The sequence below is a fragment of the Periplaneta americana genome, chromosome 2, assembly GCF_040183065.1.
Source record: "Periplaneta americana isolate PAMFEO1 chromosome 2, P.americana_PAMFEO1_priV1, whole genome shotgun sequence".
Taxonomy (NCBI): domain Eukaryota; kingdom Metazoa; phylum Arthropoda; class Insecta; order Blattodea; family Blattidae; genus Periplaneta; species Periplaneta americana.
In genome coordinates this window covers 99,047,598-99,064,504 of record NC_091118.1, presented here as the reverse complement: position 1 = coordinate 99,064,504, position 16,907 = coordinate 99,047,598, and the positions used below count along the sequence as shown (strand labels likewise).

Here is a 16,907-nt window from a genome sequence, read left to right as displayed (position 1 = left end):
ACGTCCTGTGACTTACTGATCCACTTTAGAAATGAATAATCTTCTTAGAAACATAAACATATTCTACCACATATTCGAGCAACCTTTTCTCCGTACTAATGAACCATTTTTATTTCGAAACTTGAATCGAAGGGTCGCAAAAATCGATTAAGTTTAATAAGATACTGAATTCGACTTTACACAGATTTCCCCTGATCTGCTTGTCATAATTTGTTCACAATCACTAATTTCAGTTGATTTTTATGAGCGTAGTAGTGGTAGCAGTAGTAGCAGTACTTTATTTTAATAAAAGTTTGTACTAGAGTCGTGCACAACCGGTTACGAAAAATAGAAATGATATAGCCTATTGCTACAGAACGCCTGGCGCTATAGACAGTATGCAAAGCTCTTCCGTCTCGCGAAGTGATCCAATGTTCGGTTTAACGAATGTCCGAGTCTTTCTCGGATGGACGGTTCTGGCTCATGAAAGACAGACGACTTTGAACCATCCAGGAGTTTCAGGAATCGTTGCAAGGACGCGATTATCATCGTGTACTTTTCAATTGATATTTCAAGCTAACATTTTTTTTTTAATTGGCAAAAGTAAATTTCCTTCAATTGTTACTCCATTTGTGTAGTCATAAGATGTCATCAGAGTTCTTGTATGGTGAAGTGCGCCTGTGTTCTGTCTACCCTGCAAAACATTAGGCGCAACCGCTTGAAAATCGGATATTCGGTCGGATGTTCAACCTCGCCGGTTGTTCTCCGACCGGTCGAATATAAACCGGTTCTAAGTGCTGTTCTGCAGCACTCTAGTTTGTACTGCAAGTAGGCAACTGGGAAAATATCGCCTGGAGCCCTCTATCAGAGACAGGGTTCTTTTACTTAACGAGCGATGTCTGAATCCACGAATCTCGGATACAACGTCTAGCATGGTAATCATTAGGGTCGCCGAAGACAACGACTTTCACTAGAAGTAGGCTATACATAAAAATGACATTTTAAATTAAAGTTAGCTATTTTATGTATAGGCCTATTTGAAAACATAAGCGCAAAGTCACAGATTGGTGATATATTCGAAATTCGATATAGGCCTAATTATTTTATTCCGTTACTTCCTCTTTTCATAACAAAGTGTCGAATAAAAGAAGTTCCAAGTCATTTTGCTTCAGATTTGTATATTTTAAATACAATGATATTATTTTAATATGAAACTTTTTAACTCACAAGCGATTGCTTAAAATATTATACGACTTTCTAAACCGAAATTTAATATCAAGTTCGGCATTTTCAAACAAATTAAGAATGGCATAAAAGTGTTAATTCTGGCAGTTGTCTCTAGCATAATTTTGTGATTACCAGCTTAATTGTGCATCGTAGTGACAGTAAATAATATTTTCTATTAAATCTTTTCTCAATTTTTGAAGCAAAATTCCTAATGATGAATGTCCTACTTACTTACAAATGGCTTTTAAGAAACCGGAGAGTCATTGCCGCCCTCACGTAATCCCGCCATCGGTTCCTATCCTGAGCAAGATTAATCGTCTCTACAATCATAACCCACCTCCTTCAAATCCATATTTATATTATCCTCCCATCTACGTCTCGGTCTCTCCAAAGGTATTTTTCCCTCCGGCTTCCAAGTAACACTCTATATGCATTTCTGTGTTCGCCCATACGTGCTATACAGTATTATATATATTTTGGATTTCTAGTTCGTGTGTTGAGATTTAATTGTTCCAACATTTTATAACTGCTTACAGATTACACCCTCAGGGTCGTGTAGTTCGATAATTGTAGGCCTATTCATCGTTCTGAGGATAAATCTTATGTAGCCAAAATTAATGGCAAATTAATTGTCATCATACAGTTGCATAATTCAAATTTACTTTCGTAACTATAATGGTTTATCCTATTACCTTTCAGAGACATTTATTTACAGTCTTACACTATCGCCTTCTCTCTTTTTCACTCCTGAGAGCGCGAAATTATATTTAAGTCCCCTGAATAGGCCTATTTAATAAATGTTTTTCTTCTCAATAATTACTAACCGGCTTACATATTTCTAGAGTGAGCGATAGCTTCTGAGTTACTTGCGTTATCTTCTGAAACAGTTTCAGCTAGCAAAGTAATCTCAACGTACACAATGAGAGCATAATATGGTTTTAGTTTACGATAAGCAACGGGAGTTTTACAATATTACGTACAGTTAACCAAACAATAAAAGATTGATCCGTTGAAGTATTATAAAATCCCAGATACAAGACACTGCATATAATCGAAGCCCAGAGCACAGATACACAAGATAATGCGTAATTGAGTTATTTAAATTCACTGTATTTGGTTTGTTGGAACTCGTTTCAAAACTCACTTGAAAACTGCAATAAAAAAATGATAATGTGTTGTAAATAATGGGGCTCGGGGAGGTGTCAGTTGCGTCCCCGTAAATATGTTGACGAAAAATTAATACATCAGTTGCGTCCGGGGATTTTAAAATATATATTTCAGTTGCGTCCACAACTGCCTGCCGGTTTAGGACGTTATGTTTTTTTATTTTTTTTTATTTTATTTGGGTTATTTTACGACGCTGTATCAACATCTAGGTTATTTAGCGTGTGAATGAAATGGTGATAATGCCGGTGAAATGAGTCCGGGTTCCAGTACCGAAAGTTACCCAGCATTTGCTCGTATTGGGTTGAGAGAAAACCCCGGAAAAAAACCTCAACCAGGTAACTTGCCCCGACCGGGATTCGAACCCGGGCCACCTGGTTTCGCGGCCAAACGCGCTGACCGTTACAGGTGTGGACTGGGGATGTTATGTTAACTTATTAAAAGTTAATATAGTCCAAGGACGCTTTCTGAGACAATAAAAGACAAAACCAAGCACTGTATAGAATGCGTTCTGCGACGTCATGTACAATGTAAAGGTTAAATTGGAAAAACTTAAGAAGAATAACAATGTATATTCAAGAAAAGAACTTACCACCTAAATTTTCACTTTGCACGAAAACGCAAAACGTTTCAACATTCAAGTATTCAAAACATGTAGGTTCCAAACCGCAAAAACAAAATCGTACATAGGGTTTCCCTTAACTTTTTCAGCTGAAATTCCCCTTATTTTACGGAATGCTTGTGACGAAAACCACCAGTTGCCATAGCGACTGAGTAACGGAAAGTATATCTTGATTTCAAGCATTGTTTGTTGGAATAAAACATTCCGTTTTCATCTCAGACAGTGTTGGTGGCGTAAGACACAGAATCTCGGACTTGTGAAAGAATACCGCTCAATTCCGAAGTTGGACAGTATTTAAGATTGTTTTTTGGTTTGCCCATTTTGGACAATACCGCCATCGAAGAGGCATTCACAGACAATAACGTCCTCTCAATCATAAGACTTCCGTATTGAACAGTTTATGAATTACTCTTTGAAACGTATACTGCTCCGAATTCCACTTTTTCTCCAACAGTATGGACAGAATTTACAGCAACAACAATGAGAACGACTAATGGCTGCGAGTCATTTCCTTCAAAACTTAATAGTCTATTTTATACCGCTCACCCAAACATTTACCATTTTATAGGAGTTTTGAAAGAAATACAAAGCGAAACATACTTACAACTTCGTAATGATAGAGTTCTACCATTTAAACAGGCAGAGAGGGAGAAAGAAGCTTTTATTCGTAAAAACATGATTGATTTGCAGCCAGGTCATATAACAAAATTGGATTTCATGCGGAATCGGTAATTTAGATTTCAACCAATACTATTGTAGTTTTATGGTGACAACGCAACTCATGAATTTTAATACATTTTATGGAGAAAAATGACACTATCAACTTGTGTGGTGAAAATGCCACAAACAACATTTTTAACCTACCTGTAACGTTTAAATTGATGATGTTACAGCCAGTCCTAAGTCTATAGAATGGACGCAACTGACGTATGACCCAAAAAATATAGCGACGCAACTGAAGTATAAAACTGACCACGGGCCGCAATCGCCTGTCCCCGTAAATAATAGACAAATATTAAATCAATTTATTCTTATTAAATGTGAATCTAATTTTCTTCTCTGAGCTTCAAATAGTACAGGTAGCAAAGTGCTAGCTAGATACCGTAGTTAGCTATGGAAGAAACAATTTAATTTTTATATTGTTTATGACAAAAGAAATTAACTGAGCAAACATTATTTATTTTACTTTTATTTTTATTCCCTTCCCAGGCGTAAATTGAATGTAGAAGATTTCCCATTTATGGCTTTATTTTAATAAATAATAATAAATTATATTCATATCTTTTCCTTTTACTTGGTTATTTAATGATGCTGTATCAACTACTGGGTTGTTTAGCGTCGATGGAATTGGTGATAGCGAGATGGTATTTGACGAGATGAGGCCGAGATTACGTGACATTCGCTTTAAGGTTGGGGAAAACCTCGGTAAAACCGAAGCATGTAATCAGCCCAAGAGGGAATCGAGCGCAACTCCGGATCAGCTGACATACGCTGTCATTGTAAATGGGGTGATTTTTCTTTTTAACAATAACAACAAAATTTAAAATGTTTTAATAATAAGCATTAAGAAATTGGCTATAAATAACAATAATACATTTAAATACTAACCATATGAAGCACCGAGACGAGATGGAAAAACAAGCATTTATCTATCCTTTCGGTCTCACAGCATGTTATCGTGTGAATAGCGCTATAGATATAAGCCATAGACCAGCGGTCGTTAGCACAGAGCACCCTGGGGCTAGTGTCTCTTACTCGCACCATGATGCACTCGTAGCTGCTAGCGGGTATGCTCTCTACCTCTTCCTGCTGCACGACGGGGCACACGGGACGGCTCCGCTTAACCTTTGCACATTTCAGCGAGTGCTGACGACCACTGTATAGATCATTAAGAATCGGCCCATTCTTTCTGTGGGGAACAGTACATGCCACCATCACCATCATAATCATCATAATTTTCTTTAAGAATTGATCTCTTCAATCTGTTCTGCCTTCACCTGTGTGTGAGGATAACGAATAAAACATAGAATGTACAAAGTAGCAGAATTTCTCGGTCATGTGATCAACACGACCGGCGTAGGACTGCTGCTTAAGCAGCTCTGCAGAATTAAAACAGGTCAGGAAAGAGGCCATCTTCGGTGAAAAGCGTACCCAGATTAAATTTAACTACTGAATGTGCGTCTTCTTCCATTCCGGTCAAACCACCTGCAGTATGTATTTTATGCAGAAATTTGTCGACTAATTTTCATATAGCATATAACTGAAATTAGTTCAGTAGCACGAAAAATATAGTTCTCTATAATTATTCACTAATACCGCCACGGTGGCTTAGTCATAGCATAATGAGCTTATAAGCCAGATTAAAATCCTACTCAACACTAAGGGCCGTATTCATAGACATTTTTAGCGCGGGCTTTCGGTGGATTATCAGCGTTTTTCGTATTCATAAACCAGTGTTAGCGATAGGATATGATTTGAATTCTGTACTAGTAACCAGTGGATAGCCGGGGCTAGCTTAGTACGCGTGCTGCGAAATGTCTAAGAATACCACCCTAAATTAATAAGTTGTGTTCTGCAAGTCTGTGATCTAGGCAATAGAAGGATTTTCTCCGGGTATTCCAGTTCCCCTGTGACATCGAAACAAGTCTAACAATTCTCAATCACTATTAATTTTGTGTACAATGCAAACTCACCGCCTGTGGTACACTCTGGAGTCTCTCTGACGAACTAAGTTGCCTATGCTTCGTGGCACTAGCGACATCTATGAGTCACGCTCGTACGTTCGAGTAGCGAAAAGTTTACAGTAGGGCTCTGCCATCGGAAAATAATATTATTAATAAGAATCTTTCGAAACAGCAATTCGTGTTATGTATAATTTCTAACGGTGGTGATTTCGTTTTTGGAGGTGACTTAAGTAATGATTACTGTCAGACTTCTTTTTCATTTTACTAGACGTAGGATTTTCAAGAACGTTAATTTTTTTCTCATCTATGATTCTATGTTCAATGTATTTAAAGTCTTCCCAGATAAAATGGTAAGAATTTCACAGCTTTATTGGTGCATCTGTTAAAGCAGCGGTTGTCAATCTATGGTACGCGTACCACTGGTAGTACTTGAGCCACTGTTGTATACTTAAACGAAGTATGAAATAAAAATATGAATTATCATAAAATGTAAAAAATATATAGCTGTTTTCAAATTTAAAAGAACGAAAAAGTAAGTAAAATGGATTTCAATAATAAGTGGTTGAATATAAAATGATTTCATTAATGTGTTTTAATATTTCTAATTTTTGGTAAATTTCACCAGACCTCGTTAATGCAATTCAATAATATCCAGTAAAGCACACAGCTTAGTACTAAAGAAATTCAGAACAATGGAGAATTACATTTTAACTACAACTTATTTTTAAATCTGAGATTTGAAAATCTGCATAATCGTCTAAATTCGTACATTGTAGCATTCACCGCGAGTTTTGAAGACAGTTTTTAATGAAGCGGTGAGAATTGTTAACTTCATTAATCCAGAGCAACGAACTCATGATTATATACGATTCAGAGCAGTGAAATTAGTGCTGAGTATGATTCACTTCCATTTCACACAGAAGTTAGGTGGCTGTCGAGGGGGGCTGTATTGTTTGTACTTAGATCAGAAGTGCAGCTCCATTATTATCATTTGAGATGCATGGGGACATACTATTAAATCTAGAATCTCTCGTAATGGAGCAGTCGTAACCAAATTCTTCCGCTATTGTTATGCTTAAAATTTAAATAGCATTAAAAGTGATAATTTTCAGGATATGGCCCTGGAATTCGTTCAACTTTTTAAGAAATGAGTACCAGGGGTATTTCCTTAGGGGTAAAGGCGGCGAGCACGTAGGATTGGCATCCGTACTGAATCAATACCGATTGTTTGTAAATGTGGGAGCCTTAATTTCCCCTTACTCTGTAGACCTCCAAGGCCTTTAATAGGGATAACTTTCTAACTTTTAGAATCGTGTCTAGAGGACAAAGGACATTTGCAGTTCTTTAAGTTATTTAACATAACTTTACAAATAAAGGCGCAATTTAAAGATGATAATACGGCGATAACATGGCAATAGCAAAGAAATCTGAAGTGCTATGATAGCGTCTGCCTGATAGCTGTTTTGCCCCGCCACAAATTTCACAGGGTTTTCTGGAATCGAACTATGTATATGTATGTACCTATATTTATTTCATCAAAATTATGTACAATTTGTGCATCATTCGTTAATGGTGGTCCTGTTACATTTCTGTTTCCCAGAAGACCACCGTTAACTGCATTTTACTATTAATAGCTGTCACTATACAGTATAGTCCGCCGAGTTAGCTCTGTGATAGCGAGTCTGCCTCCAGACTAGCTAGCCCGGATTCGATTCCCGACAGGATTAGAAATTTTCTTGTGCCCTTGGTATTATTCGACAGGAGTAGGCTACGTGCCGGCACCGGATTTCCTCTTCTCCCTTCCTCCCATCATCATCTTCACTCATTCCCTACACCACACTCACCCTAGTACATGACATAACTCTTCACACATACACATCATGCACAACGTGGTACGCCGAAGTGATGTGCAATAGTTCTATCCGCAGTATGCGAAACCCGAATTACGTGAAGTGGGTAGGCATTAGACACACACAGACACAGACACAGACACAGACACACACACACACACATACACATACTCCATATTACGTAAAATAATTCTAGTTATTTCTTAACAAAAACTCTTTCTCTTTAATTAATATTTCTTATATACATATTATGTTTATACCTTAGTTTTCCCTTTCCACTTTTGGAATCTAACTATGATTCCCTCTGAAGGAGAACCTTGCGCTGACTGACTGTGCTACGGCTGAACGCAGGTCATTATGCAACTGTATATTTATGTGTGCTACTCACTTGCTGGCCTTCTCCAGCAGCTTGCCGATAGCTGTATAGTTGTGCATGGAGGGCAGACGCAACATCTGAACACACAGATCCGGCTCCCAACGACTGAGGTCCTGGCCTTCCTGCAGGTCCTTGAGGAGCTGTTGGCTGTTCGTCCTCACCAGAGGATTTGGTTCAGGCTTCGCCTTGGTTACGGCGCGCACCCAGAGTTCGTGCGAGCCCATCGCGTCGTCGTCTGCAAACATCAAGGATGTTTAAGTTATCGTAGTTCAAGTAATGCCATTCTTACTACACAGTCCTCAAATAATTCAATTATATTTATTACTAAAAACTAACTAATGTATTTAAAAGTGTTTGTTATAACCAGGCAGCGTATTTTCGTTCCAATACGTACAGTGGATCGAGTAGTTTCTTCTGGTAGCTACATCTATTACGTCACGTGGATGCGTAAGCAAGATCGAATTGCAAGCAGGTACGCATGGAGTCATTAAATAATAAGGATGTTATGTATTATAAATATGCCTCTGTAACGTCATATGACGTAGAAACAACATCCTCTTAGTTTAAACAAATTTTATGTGATGTTCGTAAAAGATTTGCATTTCATAACCTAAGCTAAGAAAGTGTTCTTCCTGCGTCACATGGCGTTACAGGGACAAAATAATAATAACAAAAATCAATATATAAATTATCAATATTTATATTTTACACAATATATGCAAATAATTCTTTTATCAAAACCTGTCCCGTTGCAGTGAACGAAAACATATATTCTGAGGTTACGAAATGCAAATCTTTTACGAACATCACATAAAATTTGATTAAACTAACAATAAGAGAATGTTCTTTCTACGTCATATGACGTTACAGGGGCACATTTATATTACATTACAACATTATTATTTAATGACCCCAAGCGTACCTACTTGCAATTCGACCTTGTTTACGCACCCACGTGACATAATAGATGTAGCTACCAGAAGAAACTAGTCGATACTCACGTTTGAGAACGAAAATGCGCTGCCTGGTTATAACTTCCAACATAATTACTATTTACCAATTCTATATGCTGATATCGTTCATACAAATTTTCAAAATCGCGCTGTAATTCCCGCATGGAAACGCTTTCAGTTTTGTGGTTATATCTAGTTAAATGTAACCAGAGTTCGAATTGAAGGGTAGGGGGAATTTGGGGAATTTCCCCCTTCTGTATTTTTTCCCCGACTTCTGAATTTCTATGCTTATTCCCAATCGGGGAAAGAAAATTTCCCTCTTTGAATATAAGTTTTAATATTATTCATACCACACCGGCCTGAATATCGATCTTATTCTGAACGTCGTTTGTAAATATCACCTGGATTACAAAACAAATAAAGTTATATTTTATATATAAATAGTATAATAAAACAATTTATACTGTGCCAGAAGTACTACACGTTTGTTGTTTTCATAAACGTTTGTTGCTATTGTTCCCAAAATACGATTTTGTAATTTGATTTGTGAATTATCTAGTAGGCCTACATAATTAAATCATAAGGTAGGACAGAAAGAGTTGTCATGATACCAGAAATTCGAAATATCACATCAGGTACCAAAGTAATTAAAATGACGTTAATAATAATAATAATAATAATAATAATAATAATAATAATAATAATATTAAAACAGAAATAAAAAATACTATGTCAACGAGAAAATTCTCCCCCTCTACCTTTTTTCAATTCGAACACAAAGTCAATGTGCCTGAAACGCTTTTTCAGGACCAGTTGCAATGTTAAGAAGTGAAAATGTCTATTGGTCTCTATTGTGGTAGGTATATGGGTTGGAATCTGATACAATTTTTCAGTTATTTAGACAAGTTCAGTGGGGTTGTATCGATTAAGTCAGGCTAACTTACGTATTATCATCTGCAAGTATGTTCTATGGGGGTGAAAGTCGTCCATTATTATTTATTTCAATGAAATATTTAATTTATTTAATCCTTATAACTCAAGGTTCACATAATGCGGAGGGCTACTCTATTTCAGAGTCGGGAGTGCGACCATTAAAGTATTTTTGAGAGATTAAGCTGCCTGCAATATTATTCTGATCTCCAAGCAAACATTCTGATGAGGTCAGATAAAAAGTTTTAATTTTTTTCTTCCACCATGTTAATAATGTCAAAAGAAGTGCTTATACAAATTCTGACCACTCGGCCGCAATTACGAGGCAGTCCAGAAAGTGATTTTCCCTGGGGCCGATTACAGAAAAAAACACAATTGCATGGAAAGATTTATTGAAACATATACAGCAATTGTTGCGCTATTTGTCAACATATCCCCCACTGGAACCGAGACATTTGTCATACCATGGGATCAATGTTTGTATCTTTATGTCGTAGAAGTCAGCCGCCTGGGATCGGAACCAGCATTTGACAGACGTCTCTGTCGATCCCATGATACGACAAATGTCTCAATTCCGGTGGGCAATATGTTGAAAAATAGCTCAACAATTGCTGTGTCTGTTCCAATATTTTTTTTATGAAATTGTGTTTTTTTTTCTGTTAAAGACGCCTGGCGAACTTCTTTTTTTACGGCTAGAGACTCCTCTCCTATTGAAAATAGTAATAAAGAGAATATGTACTGTCACCATTATAAGAGTTATGCTACCAATATTCCTAGGCAAAATAGGTTTCAAATTCTAACATGACATGCTTTCATAGAAAAGTCTTCGCATGCATCTAAGAGTATTATCTCCTAAATTAAAAGTACTACCAACTTGTTTACGACATATTGACATCTACCAACTGTTTATCAAACATTCCAAAATCTTGTTGAATCAGAATTTCATACCAAATTCTTCGATTCACTACGTCAACAATACTTTACTTTTAGAAATCATGTTGTTAAAAATCACTGTAATACGAAATATTTCCTGAACTCAAGAAATGCTGATAGATCTTAATGAATTACACTTCCATGTTCACATTTCTTTTAGAGAAGGCTAAACAACCTAGTCAACTTTGTGCTGCTGATCTGTAAGATAACAATGATGGTAGAACCATTTTAATCTCACACTTTTGTACTTGTGGTGAAAGTAGAACATCGAAGACGTGCCAAAGATATCTCTCAATGCTGTCTCTGCTGTCAAAACTACGACCATACTACAAGCTGTCAACTCGCGCTGCGTTTGATGCCTAGAAGACTACCATGTTTCCTGAATGCCCAAATCCCTAAAGAAACTCCACCACAATATGTGAAATGCCATCAACAACATCCTGCTAACCACAGAGGTTGCTCACATTATCTACAAACACACTCGTGAAACAAATGGCGCGACGCGACGGTATAAAACAACAAAAATGAGATATTTCACAGCAACCCTTGTAACTATACTCACAACAGCAATATACAAAACAGAAAATACAACACCAATATCCACAACGCTCTACACTGCCGCATCACTCATCACCAGGACATTCCGAGCCCCAACACTAAGCAAGTGCAGAAAATTTTGAAGAATTCATCTAAACAACCTCAACGTCTATCTGGCTCAACCACTTCAGAAAATAGATCTGGTACTATGAGTAACAATTTCTCAATTTATCCTACGCAATTGCCATATTTTTAGCTCCATGCATTTCAACAAACAAACAGATTCTGCATCTCATCATCTGTAGCTCTAGAGCCAAGTTCGAGCCTCGGCTTTCATATCTCCTTATCTTTGGCTACCAACCACCAGCTTTTAACATCATGCTTCCTGACGTCATTCATAATGAGATCTACCCAACGAAGTCTCGGTCTTCATACTCTCCTTTTCCCTTCTGTTTTAAATTCCATAATCCTTTTTGGAGTCTCGTTCTCTTTCATTCTCAAACAGATTCTTATTTACCTTTTTATAATCTTCAATTCAAAATGAGTCCACCGCTGTGGTGTAACGATTAGCACTCCTGACAGTTAAACGAGCGAGCCCGGGTTCAAATCCTGGTCGGGATAAGTTAATTGGTTGAGGTTACTCCGAGGTTTTCCCCAACCCGTTAAAAGCAAATGCTGGGTAACTTTCGGCGTTGGACCTTGGACTCATTTAGTTGGCATTATCACCTTCATCTCATTCAGACGCTATATAACATAGCAGGTGAAAAAGTGTCGTAAAATAACCGATTAAAAAATTCAAAATGACAATATATAACATTATTTCAATTCATCATATCTCATTAATTGGAATTCTAATAGACTTCGAGCAAAATTAACTTTTCTAATATATTTTCTACTGATTAACAATACTAACATTGTTTGCATCACAGATTAATTTTCTGAGAAATAAACATTCACTAAGACTGGTTACAGAATCTACAGAAAATAAAGAATAATTCCAACTGCTTCCGGTGGAGTTACCAACACAATCAAGTGGAATTTATCCCTTCATGCCATCTGATGACCCAAATTCATGGTTTGAAAAACAAAGCAAGAAATTCTTCTTACACTTGTTTTCATGATACCACACGTTAAGTCAGAGTAAACGTTTCATGTCTAAACTTAACAATTTTCCTCTCTTGTACCTCGACATAGAAATTTCACGATAAAAAAACAAGAATTAATTATTAACCACCTACAACATCATCAAATGCGATATACATATTATTAGACTTAGTTATTAATTACTAGCCGTACCCGTGCGCTCCGCTGCACCTGTTAGAAATAAATATAAAGTAATTACATAATTAAAATAGGACGTTTGATCTAGGGAACAACTTTTACAACAGCGCAAGATAATCTGCTTCGCTCATTACCCAATTTTGTTTGCATTGCATTTATTGCATATATATATTTTATATATTTTAACACGATTCAATTGAACATAGTTAAAATTTGAATTTTAAAATAATGGATTGCTAAGCTAACGTACTATTACTGCATACTAAATCAATACGCTCTCGTTGTTCGTTAATTCTCTGAGATTAAAATGAGTGTGTACATAAATATTATTTTAAGAAATACAGAAAACGAATGTACAAAATAGCCTATCAAATTTTCTGTGCATAAGAAGCTATTTTAATCTTACCTATCCTCGATTTACTCAGATGTTACTGTAATAACATTATATCATTATGTCCATCTAGAGAAACTACACTTTCCAATGGTGAAATAATAATTAATTATACAAATCGGTTAATTTAGCTTCTGATATTACTCCATACAAACACAGAAACATTCTCTGTAGGCTATGTTTAATAGCTTTCGACTGTTGATGTCCAAGGCCCCTGTTTCGATTGTTGTTGTCCAAGGCCCCTTATAGACGAAGTCATTTGTTCTTAATTCATTGCACCGTCTTAGATGGCGCTATTTTAATTTTAAAACTCATTTATCTCATTAAATATCAGTCCTATCAAAATTTTGTAAAGAATAAAACTTATCGGAAATCATTTTTAAAGAAACTTTTGTTATGTAACATTTTTCACAAAAATCAATAATGAGCGAGATATTTCGATTTATTTAATTCAGGCCCCCTTATAATCCCCCTTTTAAATAAAGTATTGTGAATTCCATATAGCCTAAAATCTAAGTTATAACGAACTTAATTTATATTCCAATTTTCATATAAATCGGTTCAGCCATTATCGCGTGAAAAGGTAACAAACATACAGACAGACATACAAACAAAAATGTCAAAAAAGCGATTTTCGGTTTCAGGGTGGTTAATTATATATGTTAGGACCAATTATTTTTGGAAAATCGAAAATTACCAGAAAAATTATTATTAGTATAGATTTATTGGCATCATTTTATTTAAATCAATCTCTTTAGACGAGAAAGTCATGAATACTCTGCTTCCGTTAGCAACATTCAGGTGTTAGTCAAAATTTTCAGAAGATCCATCCTATTGTTTCATTTCACATATTTTACATGGGCTCGAATTCCGCCTTCGCCACTTCTTCTTGATCCCATGTCCATGTGATGTTCTTCTTTGTCACATACAGAGGTCAGACGTCTTGCTGACACACCAGAGTCCGTACGGACTTTGTGACCCACGTGAATGAGTCGGGTCAAAGAGCGATCACAGTTTAGGCGTTTAGGGAAATCTTCGCCAAGTGTATAGAAAGCATCGAAGATGAAGAAGCAGTACTGGCCTACGCAGTCACGATATCGTAGGGAGGCGATATTGTATGGATATAGATGTCATCAGATTTTACAAGTAGTATGACTGTACCGTACTTCATATCGACTTGTGAGAATAAATTTCAAAGCAGCAAAGTTGCTATACCAACGCTATCTTCAGCACATCTTAGATATTACTTGCTGCAGTTCGCAATACGTCCACAAGATAGCATACTAGTAGGTTGAGTTAATCCACCTCCTCAGAGCTAAGAACATGCGTTGCGTTGTTGCATATCGTTAGCTCATTTGGCTATTTCTCGGAATGCTGAGGTCTTTGCAATTTGGATTGATAATATTTAAAACGCACCAAAATTTCGATATTTATAATGCGACGAAGTAGGGAAGCATTGTTAGGTGTTCCTGCTATTTTGTCTTAAATTTGCGAAATAAAAAGAACTCATTCTTTAATAATAGAAACAATTTCTTCAATATTGTCATTAACTTATATAAACCTACTACGTAATTATACTAAACACACACTGAATTTAGGAACATTACTAGCAGCTGCTTTATGGAACAACCAAGAGTTAGAAAGAGATTATTAGGGAGCGGATTTTTATGTGCTAAAAATGTAAATTTATTTAATTTTTATGTGCTAAAAAGTACGAAAATATTTGCTAAAAATAAAAAAAATATATATATTTTTTTTAAATATGACAAAAATTCCTTACTTAGCTTGAAAAAAGAATGTTACTAGGTACTCACCAACCACACTTGAGTGCTAGTAGTTGGCCGAGAATTGCAGTGAACAACAAAGGTCATCTCCATCACAAATGCATGCCGATTATCTCTGAACAGCGACTTATACTGTGAAAACGATCTTTTCACATCACAGGACGTCAGACGTGCATATTTAAAGAGAGGAATGTCACAAACACATATACCGTCAATTTCACCTACTGGCACATCCTCCAATACTTGAGCAACTTTACACATTTTTTTTATATCCACTGTTTTTTCCCCAAACACATTCTGGAATTTGTCCCTTAGTACTTGTACTTCTGAACCTGGTAGCGAGTCTAGTTTAATTTCCACGGCACGCACCTCCCTGTTTCAGACAACAGGTTTTTGGATGTTTCGAGTTTTTTTATGATGCCACACAAAAAGCTTAAATTGCTAATAGGAAAGCCAAATCGTTTTTTAAACAACCATCTTTCAGTATATCTTGAAGGATATCAATTGACGAAGCCCGATAACAGGGAATCACAACAAGGTATATTGCCTTACTTGATGAACATGAGCGAGAGGCGAGAGATTTGTTTAAATTAAATAATGTTCATACCCGAGCTCTTATCTGTTGTGTTTCACAAACAAAGCGTGGAATGAAATCATTTTCAGCAACAATAAACATTCCTAATTATGTGTTGCAAGATCTCTCCTCCTTGTCCTGTTAATTTATCCTCCGATAATAACATTGATATGCTGCTTAGCAGTTCTCAGAACTTGAAGCGATATAATTACAAAAATGGATCACGGATACACCACAGAGTGCTTAGAAACACGAAGCAACTAAGAATTCTTAAAAAAGATAACGTACTTCTGAGTGATATAGTTGATTTAGCTTTAAAATATTTAAAAGTTCTCGTAAAAATTATTTAAGTAAAAAAACTCCAAGATTTATGTGTTTATAATAGATTTCCTGAAAATATGTATTCACATAATTTTTTTGTGAAAATATGTGTTTTCATGTGAAATAAAATTCGGGTTTTAAACTTGAAACTTCATGTTCGGAATTTTTAACTTTGTTAATTGTGTTTTATCACACACAAAAAGAATATTTAATTACATAGGGATCCGCTCCTTAGAGATTATAGACTGGTCAAGTTGTCCTTTGCGGTGCCATCGCGAAACACTGCAGAATGAAATAAGCGTCTACCGTTGTAAAAATTCGTCTGCTTACAACATTGTGTATACGGAAGTAAGAGCTACGAAAAAAAAAAATAAAAAAAAATAAAAAAAAATCCCTGTTGTGTGTGCTGCATATAACTGCTGCAATATCAAAAGGAAAAGGACAACTGATAGATCATATTTCAGGTCAATTCTACGAAATTAAATCCATAGTTTTGTTAATTAGCAGCATTTTTTTCATCCGTAAATATGTAACAAAGCCCGGCATACATATCGTATGTACTACAGTATTTTTCTTTTCTTGCAGATTCTCTTAAAAAAAAAAAAAAGGAACTGGTTGAAACAATGGGTAATAAATATGAAATGAGACAAATTATGTTCCTCCGAGCATAGCTTTTGTGTTCACGACACTTCTTGTGTCCTTCTTTCCTGCTTATAGAAGAAGACGATGTGCTGTAGCTTATAAAAAATAGGGCTATTTCGAAAACAAACGATAAACCAAATAAATGGTTCACTAGCAATGAACTTAAACTAAATACGGATAAAACCACTATAATTCCGTTTCAAATCCAGTTAAAAACTAATAGCAATAAAATATTAAAATTGTATTTTGATACTCCAAAATTCCGCAACTCTCACGGGTAGGTCGTATTGGTGTTAGTATTTTGACTGGAAGGACATGAAAGAACATAATTCAACACCCACGTGCAATAATGGTGTAAGTATGAATGTATTTCGTAACTACTTACCCCATTATTGCACGTGGGTGCTCAATTATACACTAATAATAATAATAATAATAATAATAATAATAATAATAATAACAATAATAATAATAATAATAATAATAATATTAATATTAATCTGTGGTGCCAGAGCCCTTAAAGGGCCCAGACAGACCAGCCGGCTGTTGGCCTTACATTTACATTTCGATAATTATACATTACTGTAACAAAAAAAGAACTGAAAGCGTGATTGGTCATGGTTTACCCAAGTTACAAGCTTGGAGGTAAAGATTGTTTA

The 16,907-nt window shown here is 35.9% G+C and overlaps 1 protein-coding gene across 2 annotated transcripts in view; it reads right to left on the bottom strand.

The window, feature by feature from the left end:
- Nucleotides 1-16,907, bottom strand: part of LOC138694454 (inverted formin-2-like) — a 225,762-nt gene that overhangs the window by 112,141 nt on the left and 96,714 nt on the right. For both annotated transcript variants that reach the window (XM_069818180.1, XM_069818179.1), the window contains exon 2: nucleotides 7,915-8,137. In XM_069818180.1, coding sequence (XP_069674281.1) covers nucleotides 7,915-8,126 — 212 coding nt within the window. In that variant the 5' untranslated portion in view covers nucleotides 8,127-8,137. The remainder of the gene's footprint in view (nucleotides 1-7,914; nucleotides 8,138-16,907) is intronic.